Here is a 17,385-nt window from a genome sequence, read left to right as displayed (position 1 = left end):
ATCCCCCTTCTCCCCGTCCCTTCCCTCCCTCTCCTGTCCCCCCTCCTTCTCTTTCTTTCCTTCCTTTCCTCTCCCCTGACCTATCCCCCTTCGCTCCCTCACTATGCATCCTTTCCTTCCTCCTCCTTCCTCCCACTTCTGTCTTCCCCCACCCTTCTCTCTTCACCCTCCTCCTCATTTTCTGTCCCCATTTTCCCCTTCCTCTCCTCCTTTTTCCTTTCTTTCCTTTCCTATCCCTTTCCTTCTATTCTCTCCCATTCCTGCTTCTCTCCGGAATCCTTTCTATATTCCCTTTACTTCTCTGTGTTTCCTTTCATTCCCTGCCATTGATGAGAGAGAAGATGACTCTCAGTGTGATGCTCCGGTAAGTGGAGAGGAGGCTTGATCTAGTGAAAGAGCTAAAGTACCTCGGTACAGTAATAGAAATGAAAGGTAAATATTCAAAGGAAGTGGAGAATGGAGTGGCATAGGGAAGAAAAGTGAATGGTGCTATGAAGACCTTGATACGAAACAATGGTCTGAGAATGAAGGCTGTAGGATGATTGCAGGAAGGCGTGTTAATGCCCACTTTCATATCTGGTTTGAGTCGATGATAAAGTATTGATGTGAATAGTCAAGAGTAAGAGCAATTTAACTGAGATGGCTGAGATGCATATGAAAGGAGTGCGTTGAGTAAATAGGACCTAATAAGCGAACGAAGTATAGAAATTTTTTTATTAACGGGACAGAGGAGAGCATGCTTTCACGGTATGACCATATAGGGAGAACAGACAAAGGGGCAATAGAACAGGTATATGTGAGCTTGCAGGTGAGACGAACCACGGTAAGCCAAGAGGAAGGTGGATGTATGTGGTGAATGGATGAGGCACAGGGGTATGGGAACAGGGGAAGCTTGGGAATGTACAGGATCGAGTTGGCTGGATGACGATGTATGGCATAGCACATGACAGATTAGTCACCTGCTTTTTAGCATGATTGCTAACGGACTGTCTCTGTATGTGAAGCGCATCAAAAAAGAAAAATATCAAAATATGTGCAGTTCCTTTAACCTGTTATTTGAAGGCAGGATTCTGTGAGCTTGAATGATGTGTCAATGATATTCTGCCTCCGTTCTCTGGACATGCTTTGGATAGCTTTCCCATTAGGCATTTTCTTTTTCTTTGTTTCTGGAAAGAGGGTCAGGATGATGATGATGATGTGTTTTCTCTCCCCACCCAGGAGTGAGAGCAGAGGTAAGGGGAGGCAGCAAAAAGAAGCTCTCCGGACAGTGGGCAGATCTTCTATCCCCTCCCCTTTCTCCTCCAAGAGGAGAGGAGGAAGATGAAGATGAAGGGAAAGATGGCGAGGGGAGTAAGGCGTCGTGCATCATCCTCAAGTACAGCTTCCCCTCACCCGACTCAGAGCTGCACGTCGTTCTCAAGAGGCTCCCGGATGAAGCGGCGACCCAGGCTCTCAAAACAGGTTCCGTATTTAGAAACGATGGTCGGGCGGTATTCTGAGTGGCAGAGAAGGCTTCGTGGTACCTCCTCCTCAGCGATTTATTTTGTATACTGCACCTTAACATTCTCTTCTGTGTCATTTATATAGTGTTAATGTCGACATAGTTTGCATCAACAACATTCAAAGGGATGGTGATTTGTAATGGGCGGAATAAATCGCTCTGGAAAAGTTGTTAGGGAATCGTCAAAACAACTCAGATTACAGCCAGCTGGTTTATACTTTCTTAGTCATTCAGCAGCAGAAACAGAGTGGTTATTATGGTCACAATTTTTTCTGAACTAAAGTTGTGTGTAAACTTACCTTTTGATACAGGTACCGAACACTTAACTACAGTGAGTACTACGGTGTGTAAGATTGCTATACAGCTACCACGCTACCTTATTTACGAACTTTTCTGACCTTAAGTTGTTTGTAGGATTGCTTGTTCATACAGTTAATAAACGCTTCAAAAACAGGTTGAGCATAAAATACAATAGTTTGTTTATACTCATCTTTTCCTAAGCAAGAGTGATTATTAAAGTGTCTAGCATCATTTTTAAGAATTGTTTAGCTTAAGCTGTGGATAACAATGCTTATGTATATCTTTATCTTCACATATACACCGACATACACTTCACAACCAAACTACACAGGATATCAAAGTGAGAAAGATTAGGATATATGAAATTATGTCTGATAGTAATGAAATGCTTTGGACGCTTGAATTATAGTACAGATCCTTCTTAAATACTTTCCCATGCAGGCTCTTGGCGGCTACACACGGCTGGAGAAGGGGCAGGAGGAAGTGGAGGGGAGAGGGGTGAAGGAGGGAAGGAGAGAGAAGGAGAGGAAGAGGAGGTGTTATGGAAGCAAGGGAGAGTGAGGAGTCCCGGGGATCTGAAGGCCATCATCAAGCTACCAGACACCCTCACTAGTTACTACCAGGTAATGCTGGAAGTTGCGGTAGGCCGTGATGGTGGTAGTTGTGGTAGATAGTGGTGGCTGTTGACTGTGATGGTGCTAGTTGTGGTTGCTGGAGGTTGTAATTGTGATTGTTGGTGTCTGTGATTGTAGTTTGAGATGATGGTTGTTGTGGCTGTTGTGACTGGTGAGGGTGGGTGTTGGAATCTGGCAATGGTGGTAGGTATGTCAGTGTTTGTGGCTGTGGTAGTTGCTGGATGTAGCTGTGGTTGTTTTCCTCAATATCTCATCTGGGGAATAGTCATATAAAAACATACTTAATAAAAACAACGAAGCTAGGAACTGCACCTGGAAAAACAGATACAGAATATTGATGATACTTTAACACTATATTTATCATTTTAGTTGCATTACATTGATATATTCTTGTAATAGATTTCCGTATATTATTTCAGTATCTTTGAAAGACTGTACAAGGTGACCATATATGATTTGTGTTTAAGGCCTACTTGTAACTTTTTCCGTAGGCTATGTATTGATATTATATTCTGAATTCTTAACACAGCCAATAAACCTGTGATCTTCCCCTTCCCTTCACACACACACACACACACACACACACACACACACACACACACACACACACACACACACACACACACACACACACACACACACACACACACACACACACACACACACACACACACACACACACACACTCACACACACACACACACACACACACACACACACACACACACACACACACACACACACACACACACACACACACACACACACACACACACACACACACACACACACACACACACACACACACACACACACACACACACACACACACACACACACACACACACACACACACACACACACACACACACACACACACACACACACACACACACACACACACACACACACACACACACACACACACACACACACACACACACACACACACACACACACACACACACACACACACACACACACACACACACACACACACACACACACACACACACACACACACACACACACACACACACATCTTCCCTCCTTGTTGCCTCACATTCATCCTCCTATCCCCGCACAGCTGATCCTGCGAGGCGTGGGTGTAGGCGGTGTGGGCGGTGGCGGTGTGGTGGAGGTGGGCGAGGTGTGGGTGGGGGCGGGAGAGGAGTGTGGGCGTGAGCTGAACTGCAGTATGGATGTGGGCTTCTGTTCGTGGAGGGTGGAATTCGAAGGCTCGGCTGTCTGGTACACGGAAGGGGATGAGGGTAACTTGTTGTGCCAGTATTAGTTGTAGTCTTGTGTGTTTTTATATTTCATGTGTAATTGAAGTTAACAGCTCTTTTACACGTCTGGGGTTCCGACACACACACACACACACACACACACACACACAGTATTGAAATATTTATAGTTTTCTGGTATGTTTGAGTTTAATGTGATTGATACACTTCAGAAAATTCAGTGATTTCTTCCTGCCTTTTTTCTTTCTCCCCCCACCCCTCTCATTCTGCCCATCCTGTTCTCTCCTTGTTTGTCTCCTACTCATCTTGCCACACTCTGCCTCATTCTAACTTACCCTGCCAGTCTCTGCCTTTCCTTATCTCTGTCTGTCATTTTGTTCCTCCCTCTGTCTCCCTCTGCCTCTTTGTCTCATCTTGTCTCTCCTCACCTCTTCAGTATTACTTTATATAAGTGCTTCACCTGTCATTCTGTCTTCCCTACCTTATATCTGCCTCACTCTACCTCATACCTGCTTCACCCCACCTCCCCTTCCCTTTCCCTGCTCTGCACTTTAATCCCTGCCTCACACTTCCTCACCAAGCATTCTTTTATATTTTCTTCCTTTTACCTTCCACACTCCTGCCTTACCTTTCCCTTTGCCTCACCTTCAGTCTTCCCACTTCCTCTTTGACTTTCTCTGTTTATCCATATCTGACCCTGTCTATCTCTGTCTGACCCTGCCTGACCCTGCCTATCCTTGTCTAACCCCTCCTGCCTCAGTAGAAGGTGACGGCGGCCATGGAGCAGTACTAACGGGCAACAAGGTAGCAGGAGATAGCGGTAAGGCAGGCGGTGAGAGTGAGGCAGCGGTGGATGAGGCAGGGGAGTGGACGGCCCTGGTGAGTGAGACAGTGCCACCCTCACCCGACACACCATCGGCACTCACATTCAGGTCAGTGCCACCGCATAGAGATGTCAAAAATTTAATGAATAATGCACCATAAAAGTATCCCTACTTTTTCCTTCTTTACACTTTCAAATAGTGAATGATTATTTTAAATACTCTTCACTAACTTTTCATTTTCCATGTTCCTTCTATTATAAGTAATATTTCCTTTCTTCTCTCTCTTCCATTCCCCTTCCAGATTCATTCATCCTTCCTTCCCTCTCTCCTCGCTCCTTCCAACTCCCTCTCCCCCCCTTCTTTCTTCAATTTCTCCCTTCATCCATCCACATCCCTTACCCTCCCCCCGTCCCTTCCTTCAGTTCCTTCACTGTTTCACTAACTTCCTTCCTAACCTACTCCCCTAAGTCTTCGGTCCCCTCTGCCCTTGCAGATACCCCATCCTTGACCTCACCTCTATATATAATAAATTGCTCGAATATTTTGTTGTGAAACATGCAATATGCATTCCGTAGACTTTATCACTCTTCTATTTAAAGGTGAGAGAAGCCAGAATGTACGAGAAGCGTCGATATTAACACTTTAGAGATCAAGTTTTTATATTTATTTTACGCGTCCGACCCTGGGCAAAGGCTTCAGGGCCTATTCCCAAGTCCCAGTAGTCCTCCCACATCTCCATATGTCACCACTTCGGCGCTAACACCTACCATCCATATTGAATACATGCTAGGGCTGTCTCATACAAGACTGGTGTACTGATATTAGCAGGGGTACTTTTACGACATGTCGGCGGGTCATCTGGTAGATCAGAAAAGTCTGCGTTTTAAGAAATACAAATCCTTAAACTGTTCCCTGCCCCAGCCGAGATTCGAACCTGGGTCATTAGAACTGCAGGCCCCCTCTCTACCGCTTCAGCCACCGCCTCCCCAGTTGAGATTACACTATGAAATCTGTTACCAGTGCACGCCTGTCCACTGCTAAATAAGTGCCGTACACCTAGAAGGCTCCCTGGCATCTATTTCCGTAGGGAAGTTTTTGCATATTAACCTAGAATATTCTCGTGTATGTTATTTGTATCTTATTTCTGTAGTAATACAGTGTGCATAAGTGCCATACTAGATAATATGAACGTATATACTACACATTAATAATCCCCACACATATAACTCACAAGGGAGTATCAACGGCCCCAGTCCTGAAATATGGATGTATTAGGAGTGTACTTCATGCTGTATAACATCCTGAATTTTGGCGCTTAATATGACTCAGACAACTATAAATTACAAATGCGTTCGGCATGGAGCAGATCACATATCATAGTGCTTTGTCCTTGTTTCAATGTGTGTGTGTGTGTGTGTGTGTGTGTGTGTGTGTGTGTGTGTGTGTGTGTGTGTGTGTGTGTGTAATAAAATTACTCAAAAAATTTTCATCCCATATTAATCCGACTTGGTAGAAGGGCTGACGGTCAGCAAGAGGTAAAAAGTCAAGGTCATTGGACTAGGTCAGTTTTTGACCTATCTAGATCAGCCAAAACAGTTTTCGTGTGTTGTACATCAAACTTGGTGGCTGGGTTTAGAGCAGGACAAGATGAAAGGAATTCGATTTTGAGAACAACCAGTCAGAGGTCAATGTCACAGCGCATTTCAAAGTTCGATGTGTGTGTGTGTGTGTGTGTGTGTGTGTGTGTGTGTGTGTGTGTGTGTGTGTGTGTGTGTGTGTGTGTGCGAATAAAACAAGTAAGTTCAGTTTTTACCTTATTTGTTTCAAGTTTGGTGGATTGGCTGAGAATCAGCCATAGGGCTGACTAACTTGTTTTTGAGAACAACGGGGCAGAGGTCACAGCTGCATGGCGAGAGTAACTTAAACAATTTTTATCCGAGTTAGACCCAGCTTTGTGGAAGGATTTAGAGTAAGGCAGAGGTAAAAGGTTTTGATTTTGAGAATAATCAGTCATGGGTCAAGGTTGCAGGGAAAAGGTCAAGTGTCAAGGTCACAGAAAGGTCAAGGATCGGGGTCAGAGGGCAAAGTCAGATTTTGGGCACTGTCTGGGTGCTCTTTATTTAAAGATGTGACTCATAACCAGATAAACCAGCCGTGCCGAGATGACAAATGGTAACATTGTAGTGGCTTGAAGATTTCGTAACACCTCCTCGTTTGCTATTTATTTTTCACATTGCATTTCATTATGCATTTGTATGTTACTGATGCAACACATGTTGATGTCAAAGCGATGTAAATGCATACCTAGCCACGGATCGGTGTCGTCAGTGTCGTATTTTGGATTTAAAAACTAAGTTTTAAAGTTCGTGGAGAGAAGCAGGACAGGCGACGGGACATTCGTTGCTGAGTGTACCATAAGGCCGAGGTTCACACTCCGTATGTCTGTCCGTATGTCTGTCTGTCTGTATGTATGTATGTATGTATGTATACTATTACTGAATTATTTACTGGTGCAAATCCATAACGCCCAGCAACTGTTTTAATTTTTTTAGTATATGCTTCAAGACAAATATCGATTTTACATCACCGCAATAAGTAACGAGACAATGAACGGTCACTTCAGAGTTCAACAGACGTTTCAGAAAATTGCATAAGACTATGATCATTGTCCGAGTAAGAAGTGGAGAGTATTACTGTCAATATGTGAACACAGCAGTCTGATGTACCGCTTCGCTATGGCTTCTGCAAATGAACACAGGAAAAAATATATGTAATTGCTTAAGTATTCTTTTGACGTTAGTGTCTTTGTTGATCGCGTTACTAAAAAAAATGTGGGATTCTTTTGTCTCTAAATTATCATCCAGCAGAATATTTTACATCTTAAGTATGAGAAGCTTGGTCTGGAGTTTGATAAAATCGCCTGTTCCAAGGTAAAAGTAAAGAGGAGGGTAGATCGACGCCATGAGGCATAACTTAGGCCTTTGAGCTTGTGGTGCGTTATTCACTTAACGAACAAGGGTACAAAGCCATTGCATCATCCAGACTACCACATTTACCTCCCCTAGAATAAAATCATCTTCAATATAACTTCTTTTTTTTTTTCATCTAAACTAAAAAAAAAAAAATGGGAAGAATACCAGTGAACAAGAACAATAGAACACAGACGGCAACATTACGAGGGATGTTTGTAGCCACTACTACCACATCTCTCATTAGCACAAAAAAAAATCACTTGGCAGCTGCAAGACTTAAAAAAAAAAAAAAATGAAGGCCTAGGAAGTATCAGCTGTTCTTTGGATTTACTAGTCAATGAAAGTTAGAGTAGGTCGGGTTAGGTTAGATTTTAGTTGTTACATTGGCTTAGGTTAGGCCAGGTTAGATTAGGATAAGATACTAGCTTAGGTCAGATTAACTCGCAGTGGGATACGGTTCGAATATTTTATGTTATGTTAAGTTAGGAGAGAGTTACTTTAGGTCATACTATACGACCTAAGTTACGATGGGCTAACTTAGGTACCTTCTGTAGGGTAGGGGAGGTTATTTGTAGTCAGACCAGGTAAATGCACGTTTGATGGAGTTAATGTGCGGTGCGTCAACACAGATATACCTGGAATAGTGTCCATCGACCTAAAATAGCGGGGTTATGGCAGATTATGGAAACATTAATTGACTGGGCTACCTTGACTCTCTCTCTCTCTCTCTCTCTCTCTCTCTCTCTCTCTCTCTCTCTCCACACACACACACACACACACACACACACACACACACACACACACACACACACACACACCCATCATCATCTTTATTCTCCTTTTCTTCTTCCTTTCCCCCTCCTCCTTCTTTTTATCACCATCATATCATTTTCGTCTCTTTTTTGTTTTCATCTTCCCCTTTGGGTTGTAATTCCCTTCCTCTTCCTATTCTTTTTTCCTCCTCTTTCACTTCCTGTGCTAATTGACCCACACTTCCTTTGTTATTAGTATTGATATCTCAGTCCCCGTCAGCATTATTATTATTATTATTATTATTATTATTATTATTAATATTATTATTACCTGTATTTCCATCACCTTTCGTCTCCGATTTTTATCATACTGAGGATGTACAGCACCGTGACCCTTTTACATTGACCCAGCTTTAGTGACCCTAATCAACTTTTCAAGGTCACAGGATAAAAAATGTCCAAGAAGAGTGACTTTTCAAACTCAGTTCACTCTAGCACAGTTGTGCACACATGAACATGTAAGGAAAACTCGTGATAAAATTATTTTCGAAATATTTGTATGGAAAAAATTGGAACGCCATTCATGCGTGCCATTGCGACATTTCCGACGCCCCAGTATTCAGCACTTGTCAATTGCTCGTCCATAGAGGAAAAAACACAACATAAATGGGGCAGTTCTGGGTCCAAGAATTTTCACTGGACCTAGACCAGGTTTTTATACTTGCTGGTGGCAGTTTGACTAATGGTTATTTAATTATTTAATTATTCCCGTCTTCGGCGGCCTTTCCACCCGATATTAAAAAGGCTGTGTTACAGTAACCTCAGTGCCAACAAAGAAAGTCTATCTTTCTATCTATTGCCAGATGCCTCAATCCCGCAAGGGGTGGCCACAAACAAATCGCCTCCATGTCGCCCTGTCGCCTGCCATTTCATTGTCCTGAACCCAGCTCACACCGCCCTCTCTCATATACCTCTTCACTCCATCCCTCCATCTGATCCTTGGCCTCCCCCTCCTCTCCCCCCTTTCTCCTCACTCACATACACTCTCCTCGTCAGTCTCTCATTGTCCATCCTCTCCACATGGCCAAACCACCTCATTGTGTTTCTCCTAATGCTTCCTATCATATCCACACCACAACACTTATTCACATCCTTATTTGTCAGTCTGTCTCTCCATGTGACTACACATGCTCCTCTCAAATAACTCTTTTCCACTGTTCTCTTGCCTTCTGTCCCTCCAACAAGGTCCAAGCTTCACGTCCATACGTTAGAGTTGGTATCACAATTCTGTCATGTAGTAACTTTTTCACTTCCATGCATACTTCCCTGTTTCTTATCACTGCTTTTAAGGAACCAGCAAAATTTCTTCCTTGTCGTACCGTTTCAAGCACTTCACCCTCCAAACTTTCATCCTTACTCATCACACTACCCAAGTACTTAAACGCACTCACATTTTCCATTTCCTCATCATCCAACGTCACTGTACATTCACTGATTTCACTTCTCTCGAAGACCATAACTTTACTCTTTCCTACAGTCACCTTTAGATTCCGCCTCTTACACACTCTCCCAAACTCATCCAGTAAGCCTTGCAGCTCCCCTTCTTATTCACTTAACAACACAGTATCATCTGCAAACAACAGTACAGGGAGTTTCCAAACACAGCCCTCTCTTATAGGTCCACTGCAACATCCACTGCCCTACCTTGTATCTCTTTTATAACCCCATCCATGTACAGATTGAACAACTATGGAGACATGACACATCCCTGTTTCAATCCGACCTTCAAGTGGAAAAAATCACTCAGTTCACTATCCACACGCACTGCAGCCTTAGCACCCTCATACATACTCTTCACGGCATTCATCAACTTCCCATCCACTCCATATATTCTTAATACTTTCCACAGTCCTTGTCTATCCACCCTGTCATATGCTTTCTCCAAGGCCGCATACAACTTCTTTCCCTTCTCTAGAAACTTTTCCACTAAAGATCTAAGAATGAATATCTGATCTACACAACCTCTTCCCTTCCTAAAACCCCCCTGTTCTTCTCCAACTAATTCCTCTGATATATCTCTGACTCTGTCAGTAAGTATCCTACCATATACTTTTCCTATTACACGAAGAAGACAAAGACCCCTGTTATTACCACACACTTCTTTTTCCCCTTTTCCTTTGTGCAAGAGAATAATTATACCTGACTTCCAATTCTCTGGGACTCTACCTTCCTCAAAGGCCAATCTGCACATCTTCCACATCCGTTCTACTACCATCTCTCCCCCATGCTTCAGCATTTCACCGCACACTCCATCAGTTCCCGGGGCTTTCCCCTTTTTAAATTTCTTCATTGCTTCCACAACTTCCATCCTACTCTTTTCTCACATCCCTCCTCCTGTCAGCCATTCCCCTGCCACTTATACTCGCATTACTTTCATTCTCAGTGTTCAACAGTTCCTTAAGGTGTTCTCTCCATCTGCTCACTTTTTCTCCCTTCTCCACTAGTAATCTACCATTTTTAATCTTTCACTCCCCGACTGACTTCATTGCCACCCTGTCTAACTCTGTTTACCTCTTTCCAGAATATTTTCTCACATTCTTTCCACTTTACACTCCAATTCCTTCCAAATTCTTCATCCACTCTCTTCTTACTCTCTTTTACTAATCTTTTCACCTCTCTCTTCCTCTCTACATACAACTCTCTCTTCTGCCTCCCAACTTCCTTCAACACTCCTGTTTCTCATCCACTCACAATATGCTTTCTTCTTTTGTGCCACTGCCTGTTTCACCTCTTCATTCCACCATCTGTTCCTTGCACCCCCTTTCGTCTTCTCTTCACCCCACACACCACCTCACATGCTGTACAGATATCTTCTGTGAATATCTTACAGACACTTTCCACGTCCCCCATCTGCTCCAAACCATATTTACCCAATCGCTCCTCCACTTCTCTCTTATATTCAGCCTTTATCTCATCCTCTTGTAACCTTTCCACTCTCCTTGCATATACTTCCTCCCGTCCCTCCCTTTTATTTCTCCATTTCACTTGGACCTTGATTCTCACCATCACCAAGTGGTGATCAGAAAGTCCACTCCCCCAACCTCTATATATTCTTACATCCATTACACACCTTCGCATTCTTTCATCTACACACACATAGTCATTGCCTTCCGTTCATTCAGTTCACCATCCACCCTTCTCGACACTCGCCATGTATACCTATGGATCATTTTGTGCCTGAAGAGGGTATTGGCTATCACCAACCCCCTCCCGGCACAAATGTCCACTAAAGCACTGCCATTCTCATCTGTCTCAGCAGACACACCCCACTCACCAACTTCTCCATCCACCTTCACATTTCCTACTTTACCATTCATATCGCCAATCAAAAACACTCTCTCATTCCTTTCAAATTTTTCCGTGCACGCTTCCACATTTGTCCTGAACTCTTCTCTCACTCTGCTTGCACGATCTTGCGTTGGTGCATACACGCACACAATCGCCCACATTTGTAGTTCAACTTTCAATCTTACCCACACAGTCCTTGAGCCAATTGATCCATACTTTCTTTTATCCTTCTTCCATCTGTTACTCACCACAATACACATTCCTTCTTTTGCCTGAAGGCCGCCAAAGCCGCTCGGTTTGAAAATGCCAGAAAATAATCATAACTTTAGAACTGGTGGCCCGATTGGACTGGAAATTGTTTTACTCTTCAAGTTAGAGCATTTTAGTGAGACCTTGCTCTGTCAAAAATTGTCATAATGAGCGGTTTTTGCTGCGTTAGGGTAACAAAATGAGCAAACCAACAAATGTACAGTAAACGGATCATTATAATATTGATAGATAAATAACATGCTATGGTAAACTACCCCATACATTGACCCCTGACCTCATTTTGGGGGTTAACCAGTGCATTTCGTTATTTTATTCTGATAGGCGGAGATCCGTAACTGCCTCTGACGGTTATTATTATTATAATTTTTTAATTATTATTATTAGTTGTATTATTATTACTGTATTATTATTATTAGTAGTAGTATACTTATACTTATACTTATTATTATTATTATTATTATTATTATTATTGTTATTATTATTATTATTATCTCTCTCTCTCTCTCTCTCTCTCTCTCTCTCTCTCTCTCTCTCTCTTCCTTCCCCCTCCCTCAACTCCCTGCCCCCTACCGGCCCTGTCAGCGAAGGACAGCATAAAGCCATTATAATTATTGGCCTCCCATAATAGTAATCATCATCATCATCATCATCATCATCATCATCATCATCATCATCATCATCATCATCATCATCATAATAGTAAGGGTAACAACAACAACAACAGTGATGCTAATAATATTAATAATAATAATAATAATAATAATAATAATAATAATAATAATAATAATTATCCATCCATCCATCCATCCATCCATCCATCATCCAATTCTACGTTGCCCCATTAGGAGCGTAGGAGCTCGGGGCTAGGCAAGTTGGTCCTGACATGTAAGATGAGAGTGACCAGCCTCACTCATTTCTTACTGGCATTACGTGAGCAATAAACCCCAACCTTCCCTTGGATATAAACCTTCACCGGCTCAATCCAACTGGAGCGCCGCAATTACCCACTAAACCACCAGGCGCCAAAATTTGGTTATATGGTTACCAGCCAGCGTAGTAAATGGTTTCCTGGTGTACAGGAAACCATTTGGCTTGTCACTCAGCGTAGAGTCACCCACAGGCAGAAGGAAGAGGAAAGAATGAAGTTACGAACGACAAAAGAGGGAGTGTAAAGTCACCCGTAGGCAGAACGACAAGGAAAGAATGAAGTAAAGAAAGACAGAAGAGGAAGGAAGGAAATGAGCAGCACTACATCGAGTCAATGAATGGTGAGCGCCCCCACCTACCACGAATAACAAAATTATCAGCAACAACAACAGAGGCAACAACAACAATAATAATGATGATAATAATAATAATAATAATATTATTATTATTATTATTATTATTAAAACAGCGGTGATAGTAGTAATAGTTGTAGTAGTAATAGTAGTAGTAGGAGTTGTTGTTGTTGTTGTTGTTGTAGTAGTGGTAGTAGTAGTAGTAATAACAGTAGTAGTAGTAGTAGTGGTAATAGTAGTAGTAGCTGTTGTTGTTGTTGTTGTTGTTGTTGTAACATCATGATGGTGTGTGTAGTCACATCCTGTGTATTTCTTTGGAGGTTTTGTCCTCTCGCTTCCAGGACAGCATAATTGTTTTGTTTCTTTTTCTGGACGATTTTATTCAACTTTGGAGACACTTCTAACTGCAGGGGTTAGATATGATCTTCATTAACTCCTTCACTCTGATACGGTTATTACACACACGCTTTCCAAGCAGAGGCGGCTGTTATGATTTACTCGACATGTGTCAGTCAGTTTTGTGTGTGTGTGTGTGTGTGTGTGTGTGTGTGTGTGTGTGTGTGTGTGTGTGTGTGTGTGTGTGTGTGTGTGTGTGAACAAAGTAACTCAAGCAGTTTTTGTCAGATTTTTACTAAACTTGGTAGACGGGTTAATGGTCTACCAAGAATGGATCTTTTGTTCTTAAGAACAATAGGTCAAGGTTATAGAACGAGGTCAAAGTTTGACCTAGCAAACTTAGATCAAACTTGGTGAAGGCGTTGTAGATAAGGCAAGGTCATGGTGGTTTGATTTTGAGAGCAATTAGTGAAAGGACATGGTCAAAGTTTGTCCCGTGCGCTTGTGTCAACAAAATAACTAAAGCAATTTTCATCTTATTTAGACCAAGCTTCGTGCAAAGGCTAAGGAATAGCTACGAGGTTATTGTTACTTTTTATAACAGTTGAAAGGCCAAAATCATATGGCAAGGTCTGCTTCAACAAGTTTTGATTGATCTAAACTAATCCTTATGTAAAGTTCTGGCCAATGGAGAGCTATAGGGATTCGATTTTGAGAAAAGTTAATCTGATGTCAAGGTCACAGGGAAAACTTAAATTTCCAGGTCACGGGGAAGTTCAACTGAAGGTTTTCATCTGATTCAAAAAATACTTGGTTGAAGTGATAAGGATCTGGCAAAAATGAAGTAATTCGATTTTGAAACCAGATCGAAGATCAGGGTCTGAGGTCCTTGTTTGACCCTCAGACCATGCGGTGGGCACGGGTGTTGCATTCTTCGGACCCCAGGACTGGGTGGAGTGCAGACTGAAGTTATCCTTTTCTGCAATCGACTTCCACCTTGCGGGGGATAGGAAGGAAGTTGAGGGACGTATGCACAACCACTGCCTGGTTATATCAGTGGCACCAAAATGTCCTCTTTAGCATCCTTCAGCATGTTAGCAGTGTAAATCTCCATACGATTTTATTAATCGTAGGAGAGACTTTCGAATTACTGAGGTTAATCATAAACTTCACTAGCCCTTGCACAACGAGGGAGCTTTGCTATACTGAATGCAGTTGTGTGGTAATGGCAAGAGTAGATCAGAAACATTGGTCATTATAATGAAATCTGTGTTTAATTCATTCTTGCTGCTACCAAGCGATTTTATTTAGCCTTGGGGAGATCTTGCAGTGAAAGACTTAAAGAAGGCTGTAATGTAATCCAACAAGTTCGTAAAATATCTCCTGTTCTGAATGAAATCATCTGCTAAGAACAAAAATGAAACAACAATGCCTTAGTTGCTCATGGATAAAAATATTTCCTCCAGGGCCGTGTGCGTTTTTTTTTTTTCTTATTTCATTCGTGCCGTTGCCAAAATATCTTGTTCAACTAAGGAAGGACAATAATATAGTATTAAAGTATAACTGTGACTAAATTTAGCCTTTCCAGTTGAATAATCTCGCTTAATCCACATTTAAAGTCGTCTGAAATAGTAGTTATATATAACATATAGAAGAGTTCACAGGATTCCGGGTATTAATCAGCTGTAGTCTATTCTTCAGCGCCTTCCCTCTCCTCCTTTCCCTTCCGCTCTCATTCCTTCTTTCCTTCAGATCCCTTACCCTCCTTTTTTCACTCTTCCCCTTCCTCCCCGCCGCCTCCTCTCCCTTATTACTCCCTCCTTTCCCCCCCGTTCTTCCTCCCTTTCTCTTCTTCTCTCCCCTCCTCATCATCAATCAAAGAAGAAAGCTCACAGAGAAAACGGGACACAGCACCTAACGCCTAACTGGCAACCCCCTCGCACTTTTAGCTCGATATACGATCAATAGATGGCGTTGACCGCTTTCATCTTTCCCTGGGTTCTGACGTCACAATATTTCTTTTTTCTTCGCTCAACGAAAACAAACTCGGTCACACGGAAAGGTTATCGTGATCAGAAAGAACGAAAATAAGTAAAAAGAGTGTGCTTAATGTAGAAAAGTGAGGGTATAACAACGATGTGAGAGAGGGATGAACATATTTGGAACGAGATGGGAAAGAAAAGGGAACTTTGACTAGAAGGCTTATGATAATACGTGTGTAAGGGTGTGATGTTTTGAGGTGAGGGGTCTCTCTCTCTTTCTGTCTGTCTGTCTGTCTGTCTGTCTGTCTGTCTGTCTGTCTGTCTCTCTCTCTCTCTCTCTCTCTCTCTCTCTCTCATCATTTTTATTTTATTATTGTCATCGTCGACATCGTCAATTTCGCCACATCATTATTATGCATTTTATTCATTGCATCTTAATAAAAAAGTCAAGCTGCGTATATGTGTGTCTCTGTGTGTTTGCTCGTTTGTTTCCTGAACGGTAATAGATGTAACTTTTTTTTTTTTTTTTTTTTTGCATTAGGTCGGGGTAAGTCCAGGAAGTGTAAGAGAGAGAGAGAGAGAGAGAGAGAGAGAGAAAAAAAAAAGAGCGATCACGCGCTACACGATGGCTCCAATTTTTTGAAAATGGCGACAAGCAAAAATGGTTGTCTGTGCCTTTGTTCGTCTCTTTCACGAGGATGGTAATAGACATCGTTGTAATTCTTTTGTAGTAGGTCAAGGTAAGTTAAGAGAATGTCAGAAAAATATCAGACAGTTTAGTGGTCGCGCACGACACGACGGCGCGAAATTGTCGAAAATCGCAACACGCGACAACAAGCGAAAATCTATTTTTTTCGAATTTTTGGTCAGAATTGGATATTGCGGACTCAGTAACGGTTTGGAAACAAAGATAATGGTATCTACAAACATTTTGTGATGGAATTACTAAAAGTTTGTCCCGCAAAGTTTGGGGGGCACGCACTAGTTTATAGTAAGCCCATCCATTCTCTTATGTTTAATTTAAAATAATTTCATGCGTATGCCCCCATCTGTCTATTTGTCCCACTCAACTATTTGTCTTTCTGAATATGCCTATCTAGCCGTTCATCCAATTAGCAGCCCCTCTGTCTGTCCATCCTTTCATGCATTCACACATTTAGCCGCACACCCACCTAGCCCATCAGTTATCCAGAAAACTGTCCATCCAGGCGACCTATTTTCATTCCTCCAAGATACAACGTCCGTTCATCCATCCATCCAGTCATATATTCCAACTCTAATGAAATCACAGTCATCCATCCATCCATCCATCCATCCAACCATTAGCTAACCATCCATTATCCAGCCAGCTTTCTTCCGATAAATTCATCCATCAGTCCTTCCACCAGTGTATCTACTGTACAGTATCCATCCACCAATACAACCATCCATTTACTCATCCATCTTTCCTCTGATAATTTCACTCGTCTATCCATCCATCTTTCCTCTGGTAAATTCACTCATCCATCTATCCATCGATCCATCTTTCCTTTGATTAATTCTCCCATCCATCCATTCATCAGTCCACCCATCTTTCCTCTGATAAATCCACTCATCCATCCCTCCATCCATTCATCCATCCATCCATCTTTCCTTCACTTATCCATCCATCCATCCATCCATCCATCCGTCCATCCTTCCTCTGATAAATTCACTCATCTATTCATCCATCCATCCTACCGTCCATCCTTCCTCTGATAAATTCACTCATCTGTTCATCGATACATCTATCTATCCATCTTTCCTCTGATACATTCACTCATCCATCTATTCATCATACATCAGTTTCTCCATCAATCTTTCACCTGGTAATTTTACTCATTCATCCACCCATCCATCCATCCATCCATCCATCATTCCTCTAATAAATTCACTTATCCATCCATCCATCCATCTTTT

The 17,385-nt window shown here is 42.2% G+C and overlaps 1 protein-coding gene across 1 annotated transcript in view; it reads left to right on the top strand.

The window, feature by feature from the left end:
• The window catches only part of LOC145404953 (uncharacterized), a 608,364-nt gene that overhangs the window by 393,964 nt on the left and 197,015 nt on the right, over positions 1–17,385 (top strand). Inside the window, exons 17-19 of the mRNA XM_080276459.1 lie at positions 2,323–2,424; positions 3,524–3,707; positions 4,447–4,615. Of these exons, the coding sequence (XP_080132585.1) occupies positions 2,323–2,424; positions 3,524–3,707; positions 4,447–4,615 (455 nt within the window). The remainder of the gene's footprint in view (positions 1–2,322; positions 2,425–3,523; positions 3,708–4,446; positions 4,616–17,385) is intronic.

The sequence above is a fragment of the Coenobita brevimanus genome, chromosome 65 (assembly GCF_032717465.1).
Source record: "Coenobita brevimanus isolate Jiangsu-jjx chromosome 65, ASM3271746v2, whole genome shotgun sequence".
NCBI lineage: Eukaryota > Metazoa > Arthropoda > Malacostraca > Decapoda > Coenobitidae > Coenobita > Coenobita brevimanus.
This window is presented reverse-complemented; position numbering and strand designations above follow the sequence as displayed.